We start from the raw sequence: 12,271 nt of genomic DNA, 5'->3' as shown, positions 1-12,271 counted from the left end.
AAGAGTTTTAGATAATAATTTTCCATTTGCTTCTTTAAATGCTAATGTTGTTAATGGAAAAAGAGCAGGTCCTTATTGTTACAAAATTCAAGGTCAAATCATCATTGCAATTAGTAAATAGCCTTGATCCAAATGTTGAACCTTGGACATATCCTATATTTTATCCAACAGGTTCTTTTGGATACAATATAAATATGGTTAGAACGGACAAGGATAAAAGATTAAAAAAACATAAAATTAGTAAGGCAGACTACTTGAAGTTTCGTATAGCTATTAGAGATGAATTTAATCCGTTTTTATTCGGGGGAAGGTTATTTCAACAATGGTTAGTAGATAATTATGTTAAAGTTGAAAAAGATAGGTTGCACTATTTTCGCAACAACCAATTAAGAATTAGAGCAGAATCTTATAAAGGGTTAGTTGATTATTTGCAACACAGAGCAGACGAAACTGATGCTCATGTTGGAAAATTAATTGTTCTTCCATCAACATTTATTGGCTCACCGAGAAATATGACACAGTTATATCAAGATTCCATGGCAATTGTTGCTAAACATGGAAAACCAGACTTGTTTATCATTATGACATGTAATCCATAATGGAGAGAAATTGTTGAAAATCTTTTACCAAATCAAACAGTTTCTGATAGGCCAGATATTGTTGGAAGAGTTTTTGCTTTAAAAGTTGATAGTTTATTAGACGTTATTGTTAAAAAGAAATTGTTTGGTGAAGTATTATCATATGTGTCTGTTATAGAGTTCCAAAAGAAAGACCTGCCACATGTTCATTTATTAGTTATATTGAAACAAAATTCTAAATTATTAACAGCAGTTAGTGTTGATCGCTATAATTATATCTGCTAAAATTCCTGACGAAAATTTAAATCCCATATTGCATGCACTTGTAATGAAACATAATATTCACGGGCCTTGCGGGGATTGGTGCATTGTTGATAATAAGTGTTCAAAACATTTTCCTAAAGAGTTTAATGAAGAAACTACATTCACTGAGAATGGTTTTGTAAATTAGCGTAGAAGAAACACACAAAAAAAGTATACAAGACCTAATGGCTATGTAGTTGACAATAGATACGTCTTTCTGTCCTTCTCTTACCTTACCCTTTGATTGTCATATAAATGTTGAGGTAGTTATAGGCATTCAATCTGTCAAGTATTTGTACAAATATATATATATATATATATATATATATATATATATATATACATATATAAGGGTAATGATGCAGCTGCAATATTAATTACTGACCGTAGTGATCATACTTCTATTGGTTATGATGACATTAAGCAATAAGAAGAGAATAGATATGTAGGTCACGTGGAAGCATTTTGGCGTATTGGCATGCAAAAGTTTATTTAAAAAAGCCACAGTATAACTCGTTTGCCTATACATTTACCTAATGAACAAAATATAATTATTTCCGAAAGAAATAATGAAAGAAATATTTCATTTAATGTTGATAAAAAAGTAAGTTATTAGCCTACTTTACTTTAAATGAAAAAGATCCTGATGCCAGAAATTTTTATTACAACGAAATTCCAGAACATTTTACTTGGAAGGAAAAAAAATTGTGAATGGGTAAAAAGAAAAGGATATGATAACAACATTGGGAGAATGTATTTTGTTAGTCCCTGTCAAGTTAAATTATTTCATTTACGATCATTGTTACTTTCAGTTAAAGGAAAAAAATCATTTGAAGATTTGTGTACAGTAGACGAAGTAACGTATGATAATTTCAGTTCAGCTTGCTTAGCATTAGGGCTCATTGAGGATGATTATGAATGGAGAAGGGCATTAAATGATGGTGTTTTGTGGAAAATGCCTCAAAGTATTCCAAGTTTATTTGTCAGAATTCTAATTCATTGTCAACCAATTAATCCTCAAGATTTGTGGAATGAATTTAAAGACAAATTTTCTGAGGATTACAGGAGAATTCATGATATTTTTGAAAGTCACAGTAGAGCTTATTTTAATATCAAGTCTTTATTAATTGAAGAAGGTCATAGTTTAGAAAATTTTGCACGTTTTTATGAACTTCAAAAAGATTATATGCAAATTCAATTACAAGGTAACAATATCAATTGTGATAATGATAATCTTCAGGGAAATGAAAAATATGAACAATTAAATAATAAGCAGAAGGAAATTGTCGATTATGTTTTAAATATTTTTCAAAGTTCAACTGAAATGCAGAGTAAATGTTTGTATATCGATGGACCTGGTGGTTGCGGTAAAACTTTTTTGTATCAAACACTTTGGTATTTGATAAGAAGCAAAGGTGGTCGAGTTTGCAATATGGCTTTTACAGGAATAGCTGCTACTTTACTTCCAAATGGTAAAACTGTCCACAAAGTTTTTGGTTTGCCTGTACCTCTTTTTTCTCCTCAAGTATTTAAGTAAATTCTAAAGAAGGACAATTTTTAAAAAATGTTGACGTTTTTATTTGGGATGAAGCTCTTATGTCACCTAAATATGCTTTAGAAATAATGGACAGGACTCTTAGAGATATTATGAAATCTAATATTCCATTTGGTGGTAAAATTGTAATTTTAGGTGCTGACTTTAGACAAATTCTGCCAATTAAGGAACGGGGTATTAGGTCAGAAATAATTAACTTATCAATCAAATGCAGTAAACTATGGAAATGTTTTTCAATTTTCTCTTTAACAGAAAATATGAGAGCATTACCTCTAGAAATTGAATTTACTAAATTTTTATTAAATATAGGAAACGGTGATATAAATGATTATAATGATGTTATTCCATAGTAATCCAGACATTGTTAATTACACATATGCCGATATTATTCGAAATAAATGCTTCAATGAGCTTTCAAATTGTGCAGTATTGTCCGCGAGAAATAAAGATGTAGATGATATAAATAAAATGGTTGTTAATTTGTTAGACAAAGATGGAGAGAAAGTATATACAGGGGTAGATAGTACTGACAATTGCAATAATGACAATATTAATGATGTTATTCTACCTGAATATTTGCTTACTGTTTCTTTATGGGAGTAAATCGTAGGAAGAACGTTCACTAACACATAAATAAATAAGTTCCAGTCACTCACAATTAATTTATTTAACTTGTTCTTTATTTAACATAATTCACCTCTATACAAACTATTAAACTCGCGTAAACTCTTCTCTTTGACATAGTATATAATAATAAAGTTTGAAACGGACTCGAGAAAGAAATTCTCGTCGAAATGTTGACGATGGTATCATAACAGTGGCTATGACACAACTGAGCTTAGATTATAATTTCAACCAAAAAGGGTGGGGATGTATAGCGAAATTTGTACATATTACACATCATTTGATAACTCAAATTCATATAGCTTAACATACCGCCCGCCTTGCGATGTATACAGCGTAATATAAACCAAATCAAATAGGCATACAAAAATAATTTTTTTTTGGTCACCCGTAAAGGTTTAAAGACAGGCCTTCAAACAGAAATCTGACGGTAACTATTCATCGATATTTATTGGAAGAAGAGCTAATTTCGAGATAGGGCGAGTATATTTCGACGTCGCCGTTTTGACTGAAACTACACGCGTTAAACTTCAATGCTTCAATACTTAAGCTTCAATGCGGCATACTAATGTTGAAAGCTCTTCAAAGGTGGGCGTATGAGCACCAAGTATTCGAATAAGATGATGTTTCATACTCTTGACACCTGCCTCCCACAAACCACCGAAATGTGGCGCTGCCAAGAAGAATGCAGCCGTCGAATATTCGGAAACCACCTCTAAATGCACTGCCTTAGTTGCGAGACAAATAAACACCGCTATCCATGCTGGTCGTGAGCGAATACCAGGACCGCCCCCCATGCGAACACTAATAGGTCCGGCGTAATCAACCCCACAATTCGTAAATGGAAAGCCCGGATTCTCAACCCTAGCTGAAGGCAGTGGACTTATGAGTTGGACCGGTATCTCGGCCTTTATTCGGGAACAGGTCACTCAGTGAAAAATAATAGATTTTATCACCTTACGAGCTTGTAAAATCCAATAATTATTTCGGAGAGTACTCAATGTAACAGTGATTCCACCATGTAAACAACGTTGGTGGGCATCCAAAATAATAAGGCGTGAAATTGAATCAGCCTTCAAAATATAGGGGAATTTTGCCGCAGGATCTAAACTACTCAAGGACAGTCTCCCACCTACGCGTAAAAGTCCATCAGGATCAAGGATGGGATTGAGTCGACGAAGTGGGCTATCACATTTGAACGTTTGATCTACCTTAAGAGATTTGAAGCCATCAGAATCAGGTTCATTTTTGCAAAGAGTCTTGATCTCGTCCGGAAAATAACGAGATTGTATAAGAGAAATCCACCGAATAGATGCGAATTTAATCTCTTCAGGATCTGGAATCAATGAAACTGCACCATCCATGATTTCTCTTCTGGATGGTAACCATCGAAGAATGAGAGCAGTCACTCGCAAGAGTCGTGGCCACGAGGAAAACCGTTGGGCAATTTCGAATTCATTTTCTGATTTGATAACTAAATTTGCCACACATACCTTAGGGGTTTTTTCTTCCCAAGGAGCATCATTTGGTACTAAAGGTTCCTCCGATGGCCACGAACTAAAATCAAGCGAGAGCCACGGAGGACCTCTCCACCACAGATGATTAGAGAGAATGTCCTCGGGTTTTAATCCTCGGGTTGCCAAATCAGCGGGATTTTCAGAGCCAGGAACATGGAGCCATGTAATATCAGGAATGAGTGTATGAATCTCTGATACTCTATTGGCAACAAATGTTTTCCAATGAGATGAGGGTAATTTCAACCATGCTCTGACTATGGATGAATCAGTCCAGCAATATGATTGAAACGAATTGAATTCAGATAAGGCAAGTAGTTGTTTCATCAATCGTGCCAATAGAACTGCACCACAGAGCTCAAGACGAGGCACACTCAATTGTTTCTCAGGGGCAACCTTTGTTTTGCTTGACAGTAATGAGATTTGAACATCACCTGACCTTGATATCACACGGAGATATACAACAGCTGCATATGCTGCTGTTGATGCGTCTGAAAACCCATGTAGCTCATTAACAACAGTTTCATCCCCAATTCCGATCCATCGAGGAATCTGCAATTTATCAAGTGAATTCAAAGAGCTGTAAAATTTTATCCAATAGGAGGACAAGTCTTCAGGGAGGGGGGGTATCCCAATCAAGTTGATGACGCCATAAAAACTGCATGAAAATCTTTGCCAGCACAACAACAGGTGGAAGCCAACCAAGAGGATCAAATACCTTAGAAATGATGGAAAGAACTACTCTTTTGGTAATGACCTTCGTTTCTTCTTGGTGCACAGAAAAACGGTAAGTATCTGATGCTGGGTTCCAAGAAATACCCAGGATTCTCAAACTTTCATCAGGTTGTAACGACTTATCACAGGCAAGTCCATGGTTGCTCTCATCAATATCATTTAAGAGCTCGGGAGAATTACTTGCCCATTTCCTAAGATCAAGACCAGCGCGTTTGAGAAGAGCAACCAATTGATCTCGCTTTTGTTTTGCCTCCATGACATTAGGTCCACCAAAGAGACAGTCATCTACGTATATCTGATCTTGAATGATCGGAACAGCTAAAAGGAAATCGTGACCTTCATCCAAGGCAAGTTGTTTTAATACCCTCATAGCCAGGAACGGAGCACAAGCTGTTCCATAGGTCACGGTCAACAGCTGATATTCCTGTATGATCTCTGAGGAGTCTGTTCGCCAGAAAATTCTCTGATAGTTGACGTCTCGTTCATCCATAAGTATCTGCCTGAACATTTTCTCAATGTCAGCGCAATATACAAAGGGATGAATACGCCAACGTGTTAAGAGCATAGGAAGATCTCCCTGAAGTCTGGGACCAATCATTTGAAGGTCATTCAATGATACCTGATTTGACGAAGGGCTTGAAGCATTAAAAACAACTCTAGTTTTTGTGGTGGTACTGGTAGCCTTTACTACTGGATGATGCGGAAGATAAACAATTTGAGCGGATTTATCAGAAGGAGGATCAACCGGTCTCATGTGTCCTAAAGATTCATATTCACGAAGAAAATTGTGATATGATTCCTTTTCATCAGGACGTTGAGCCAGTCTCCTTTCAATTGAGAAAAATACCTTTTGTGATCGAATACGTGTATCTCCAATGTCAAGAGGGGGTGGAGTTTTGAAAGGATATCGGACAATATACTTTCCTTCAGAATTGCGGGAATGTGTTTCGCGAAAATGCATTTCACACTTATTTTCTTCCTCTGATGGAGGCTGAAAGGACGGACCTTCTTCCACCTCCCAGAATTTTCGAAGAGCAGTATCAAGGTTATCACTCACCTGAAGATGATGAACCTGAACTATACTCTCAGAAGTAGAAAGAGGTTTTGTTTGACCTGAAAGTATCCACCCAAATATTGTATTTTGAGCCACCGGTTCCCCAGGCCTTCCCTTACGAATCCCATCAAGAAGCGCGTAAGGATAAAGATCAACCCCGATAATCGCATGGATAGGAGTGTCATCCGTCAATCGCTCATCAGCGAAAGTAAGACCATGAAGATGATCACAGTTGGAAATTGGATAATTGATTTTAGGTACATAAGAGGTTAATGAATCTAAAATCAAAGCTTCAGTTGAAAGAACTGTTTCATTACCGCGCGTTGCCTTTACTGAAATTGGAATGAGACTGTTAATGCGTTTAGAAGTATGGTTTCCAAGAACACTCACTTCGGCTGAAACCGGGAACGTTTTCGAGTTCAAGGCGTTTGCTAATTTCCTTGAAACGAACGTGTGGGTTGACCCTTGATCTAAAAGTGCCCTAACAGTAACAGCCCGTTGAGAGGCGGAAGAAACCACCACCCAAGCCGTAGCAAGAATGCGAGGAGACAATTGTGACCCACTCGAAAGGTGGGAAGAAGCTACTAGACTGTTATCTATTGGTTCCGAGTTTTCAGATTCAAGGCTCGTTGAAGGCTTGGTGGCGATCCTGGCAGGATCGCCAATTGTTTCTTTATGGGAGTAAATCGTAGGAAGAACGTTCACTAACACATAAATAAATAAGTTCCAGTCACTCACAATTAATTTATTTAACTTGTTCTTTATTTAACATAATTCACCTCTATACAAACTATTAAACTCGCGTAAACTCTTCTCTTTGACATAGTATATAATAATAAAGTTTGAAACGGACTCGAGAAAGAAATTCTCGTCGAAATGTTGACGATGGTATCATAACAGTGGCTATGACACAACTGAGCTTAGATTATAATTTCAACCAATAAGGGTGGGGATGTATAGCGAAATTTGTACATATTACACATCATTTGATCACTCAAATTCATATAGCTTAACACTTACACTATCACCTCCTTCCATTCCACCTTATGAATTGAGATTACGAATTAATTCAGTTGTAATACTCATAGGAAATTTAAGTATTAATGAAGGCCTATGTAATGGCACAAGGTTATTAATTAAGGGTTTATTAAACAATTTGCTTCAATGTGAGATTTTAACTGTCGATAAATAGGGTAATGTTATTTTTTTAAATCGCATAACACTTCATTGTGAAAATGTTTACCCTTTTTCGTTTAAAAGAAGACAATTTCCAATCAAATTGGCATTTGCGATGACTATTAACAAAGCGCAGGGACAAACATTTAATAAAATTGCAATTGATCTTAGGAAAGACTTATTTAATCATGGTCAATTATATGTAGCCATTTTTAGAGTTCGCTCATTTGATAGTGTGAAAATTTAAAAATAGTGTGAAGAAAAGATAATATTAAAAATTATGTATATAAAGAAATTCTTTAATTATTTTTATCTTAATATTAAAAATTCTTCATATTATTTCTATAAACATTTACTTAGGAATAACCTATGTTCTTATAGTATCTCAATTATTTTCATATTTTATTTCTTTTTTCGTAAAAAGAATTTTTTAATCACCCTCGACTTGCTTATATATAATTTAGCTTTACGATCATCAAGTGTTGAGTAATATAAAACCATTTTGCTTTTTCACATTACTTCTCTACGACGCATTACTTCTTAAAACTTGATAGAGTATAACAGAACCCCCATTGCGTTTGTGCTTTTGAATGCATATTTTTATATGCTTGAATTCTTTCATATTATTTTAAACATTTAATTTATATTTATATAAACATTTGTCATTATCAAATTTACATATGAACATAAAATTTAATTAAATTTAATTTCAACATTAATAATAAAAAAACATTTATTTAATATCTTTACAATTCATTTCCTTCATTTTGAATATCATTTATGAAGAGGTATTTTTGAAATAAAATTTTAAAATAAAAACAAAAAAACCATAAGCATAACATAAAATTGATTTGCTTGTATATAAATTAATTTTACGATCGACAAGTGTTGAGTACAAGAAAACCTTTTTCCCTATTCAAACTGTTTCTCTAAAGACTCATTATCTTTTAAATATGATCGTATTTCACCACAACCCCCATTGCGTTTGGGCTTTCATATTTATTTGCTTCATAGGAATTTCCATTTATGCTTGATTTAAATTATATTTTTAATAAATTTATTTAATATTTAGAAATATTTTTTTAATCATCCATTTCATATAAGACTAATATTCATTTACAATTAATTTTATTATTAATTATCTACATATTATTTCTTAATTATTTTCATTAAATACTATTTATTTCATTTCTCATACAATTTAGAATTACAATTTTTGTAATATAATTAAATTACAATAACATTAAAGTACATAAAATGTATATAATGTAGAAAAATATTCATTTACTTCTTTCCTATTGACATTATAAAATTTAATTATAAAATTTTGAAAATGCATTACTTTTAATATTTCTTTATAAGGTTTTACAAAACTATAATTTCTTTTGCTTTGAAAAAAAAATTGCTCCAATAAATACTTGCAGTTTTTTTAGTCTTCTTTGCTGCAGATATTTGATAATTAAGGTAAATAATAACATTTCTTTAATATTATTATTATTATTATTATTATTATCAATATTAATATTATTAGTCACTTCCTTATAATTTTGTATTTAACTTCATCATAAGTATGATTGCAATATTTCTCAAGACCCATTTTTTAAATTCATCTCTAATAAAAAAAATTATTTCAGAGCAATGTTGGAATAACCGAAAATTTGTCAATAGCATCTTGACATAAGATCAATGACATATGTCATTAAGTGCAATTCTTCTCGTATTTCGTGATTAGAACATTATTCTCGGACCTACGCAACTTATAATTTTGTGCATTACGCAGATATATTTGTGATTAAAGGTAATGAAGTAACGTGCTTCTGAATAATATTAATACTTTGAATTTTAATTTACATTGCTTTCTAAACTCACTTTACAATATAATATCATATTACTATCAGTAACATATTCTTTTACATTAATACAAATAATATTTTTATAATATATTCTTTTTCCGTACAAAATTTTAGGATTTTTGAAAAGAAAACAATTTCTAACTGAAGTGCAGTTTCTATTTAAATAAGTTTAAATTATTTTCAGAATTAATCATCTTCTTATATTATCTGAAAAAATTTCTCTTTATGCTTTTATGTAATTTAAACATATTATTTTTCTGATCATTTCATTATATATTTATATTATTTTACATTATTATTTTATTGATAAACTTCTAAGAAAATTATTTAATTCTTCACAAAATAATATTTACTTACTATTATATAAATGTCTTTATTTTGTATACACACCTGTCTTAAATGATGAAAAAGTTGGTCCCCGATGCCGAAAAAAAACTCTTATATATTTTGAATCTCTGGACACTAAATGAACAAAATTTCAAAGATTCAAAATCGTAACCGATCCTCCTGCATGACTTTTTATGTATTTATTGTTTTTTTATGCATTATAATGAAAAATTGCTTCATTACGATGTGCAGATCAGTTGAAATTACTAGTGCAATTTTTTATACTTATTAAATGTAAAAATAATAATAATAATAATACATATTTGATGCAGAATAGTAAAAACATACCTCTGATCAATGAAATAAAACGTAAATTTTCTGCTGCTGGCTTCGCTTTGTATCCTTTCCATGTATATTTTTTTCCGCATTTGTTTTTCATTTTTAGCTGCAAGTGCATTGTTGACTGCGTCTTTATCAGCTAGACCTCCAATACTTAACACGAGTTTTCGCTATATAAGTATCACACAAAATAATAAGCATTTATAGTTGTACAAACTAAATTTCAATTACATATTACAGTGTTTATTTTTTATTCTCTCATCAATATTGCCAGAAGGTCAACTTATATAATCTCTTTACTCTTTAAAATGACATATACTCACAAATGCAAGAGCCAGATTTTCATCCTTCAATTTCTCGTTCATTTCTAAAACTTTCGATGGCTTTGATAGGGGCAAAAGTGTGTTTAACCACTCTCTTTCATCATTAGTGATGTTATTATTTGCCTGAACGATTTTCTCGATATTTGAGATTCTTATTCCAAGACTTCGCACCTCAAATTTAAGATCTGTCAATTGTTTTGATGTCTTCCTATCATTTTCATTTGTTCTCCTTTCATCTAAAACAAAATAAATCAGATATTAGTAATAAAAAATAAAAATGAATTTAATCAAATTTGTGGAGAAATATAAATATTACACGTATTATCACATACCATTATTATTCGTTAGTCGCGGATCCACAATTTCCTGATTCAAATGATTGGTTTCTAAAATGATAAACAATACAGATATATATTATAAACCTTTTTTACTGTAATGCAATAAAATATAATAAAATTATGTCAATTATACTTTGTTCCTTAAAATAGGATAATAATTTTCCAAAAAAAGGTGATCAGAAACTGATAAAAATTGTTGCATAAAATAATTGTATGTATATAAAAAACAAACTTGTACCAATTAAGGCTAGATTAAGCAAAATTTGAATAGATGAATTTCGCATAACTGATTAGAATGATTAGAAATTTATATCATTCCAAATTTAGGTGAACTACATTTAAATTAAATTATAATATGAAAATTTGACTTAATAAAATTGTGATTTAAGTTTGGAAAAATTAAATTTTTAACAGATTAAAATTTTTATAAGCTAAGCTTTAGGTTTCAAAATTTTTTAAACACGATAAAAGATAAACTGTGGTAGTAGCTTGAATAACTGATAATACCTTAATGATTTAGATTGTTTGGAGAGTTCATGCTTAAGTTATCAGCATTTCGGCCAAACAAATTTTCAGGAACCTCCGGCATTTCTGTTGTAGTCTCTGATTCTGATTCAGAATCGGTTGCCTGTCTCTTTCGTTTTTGTGTTTTCTTTTTTACAAGAAAACAATACGTACATTGAAATGGTTAAATACTTTGTAAATGAATCTTACGTTTAGCAGACGTCTCGTTTTCCTCGGACGATTTCCTTCTGGTAGAAATTTTCTTGCGATTTCCTTTGCCGAGGTCATTATCGTCTGTGGTAACATAATTTTCGCTTTCAGCCCTTTTTCTAGCGCTGCGGTAGGGTGCTAAAATTAAAAAATATAAATGAAAATTAAAATTTGGATATAAAAGCTACTATAAAAAACTTCTTATTTTCAAAACTAAACACAGTAGATACGAAAGTCAGTAACAAAAAATAAAACTCACAGCATAATTTATCCAACTCAATATCAACTAGATACCACGTTTCTGCATTCGGCTTCTCTCTATTAAAGATTCGTTGAGAAATATTTTCCCCTGTTTTCGGCCACCAGCACTGTTTGTATTTTTCATTGACCTTATGCGGCAAATTCGAAGGTACCTCTGAGTAGCAGAAACCATCATCCTCTCCTTGCATTTTTACGACTGCATATTCTTGAAAACTATCTACGTGACTCTATTGAAGGAAAAAAACACTTTTTGTGGGTGATTCTACAAACGAAGGACTAAAATGAAGAAAATATGGACACAACATTTTTTTCTCATTTAAGGTCTGAAAAGTACTTTAACTTCAAGTTAACGACACTAAATAAGATATTTAAAAGTGGCCAAACAAAATATTAAAAATTACAAAAGTTATGGTTGTTTATAAACAATTTATCAAGGAAATTAAGATCGCGTACAGAAAATTCACATTAACACTAAAAATAATGGATGGATTTATACAAAATTTATTACTGGGGGGTTTTCGGGGTCGCTGATTACGAATTAAAGGTCAGTTTTACAAAATTCAAAATGGCGGATACA

The 12,271-nt window shown here is 32.0% G+C and overlaps 2 protein-coding genes across 2 annotated transcripts; one reads left to right on the top strand and one right to left on the bottom strand.

Annotated features, from left to right (window-relative positions):
* Positions 1 to 1,592: 1,592 nt before the first annotated feature.
* LOC127284352 (uncharacterized) lies at positions 1,593 to 3,039 on the top strand. Its single transcript, XM_051309748.1, has 4 exons — positions 1,593 to 1,596; positions 1,694 to 2,353; positions 2,473 to 2,617; positions 2,787 to 3,039. The coding sequence occupies exons 1-4, from the start codon at positions 1,593 to 1,595 to the stop codon at positions 3,037 to 3,039; spliced, it is 1,062 nt and encodes a 353-aa protein (XP_051165705.1).
* Positions 3,040 to 3,605: 566 nt separating this feature from the next.
* Positions 3,606 to 7,401, bottom strand: LOC127284351 (uncharacterized). Its single transcript, XM_051309746.1, has 4 exons — positions 7,392 to 7,401; positions 5,293 to 7,067; positions 4,017 to 5,126; positions 3,606 to 3,968 (listed from the first exon to the last, which is right to left on the bottom strand). Exons 1-4 carry the CDS (start codon positions 7,399 to 7,401, stop codon positions 3,606 to 3,608), a joined length of 3,258 nt encoding a protein of 1,085 aa, XP_051165703.1.
* Between the last annotated feature and the right edge of the window lie 4,870 nt (positions 7,402 to 12,271).

Source organism: Leptopilina boulardi, unplaced genomic scaffold, assembly GCF_019393585.1.
Source record: "Leptopilina boulardi isolate dan_hultmark-lab unplaced genomic scaffold, ZJU_Lbou_2.1 LbouV2_324, whole genome shotgun sequence".
Classification (NCBI taxonomy): domain Eukaryota; kingdom Metazoa; phylum Arthropoda; class Insecta; order Hymenoptera; family Figitidae; genus Leptopilina; species Leptopilina boulardi.
The sequence above is the reverse complement of the archived record's forward strand: the minus strand, read 5'-3'. Positions and strand labels throughout refer to the sequence as shown.

Coding starts and splice junctions, on each gene's coding strand:
- LOC127284352 (XM_051309748.1), top strand. Junction 2,354..2,472: donor TGCTACTTTACTTCCAAATG/GTAAAACTGTCC, acceptor TTTGGGATGAAG/CTCTTATGTCACCTAAATAT. Junction 2,618..2,786: donor ATTAAGGAACGGGGTATTAG/GTCAGAAATAAT, acceptor GTTATTCCATAG/TAATCCAGACATTGTTAATT.
- LOC127284351 (XM_051309746.1), bottom strand. Junction 5,127..5,292: donor TTCTTTCCATCATTTCTAAG/GTATTTGATCCT, acceptor GATAAATTGCAG/ATTCCTCGATGGATCGGAAT. Junction 3,969..4,016: donor GGATTTTACAAGCTCGTAAG/GTGATAAAATCT, acceptor TCCCGAATAAAG/GCCGAGATACCGGTCCAACT.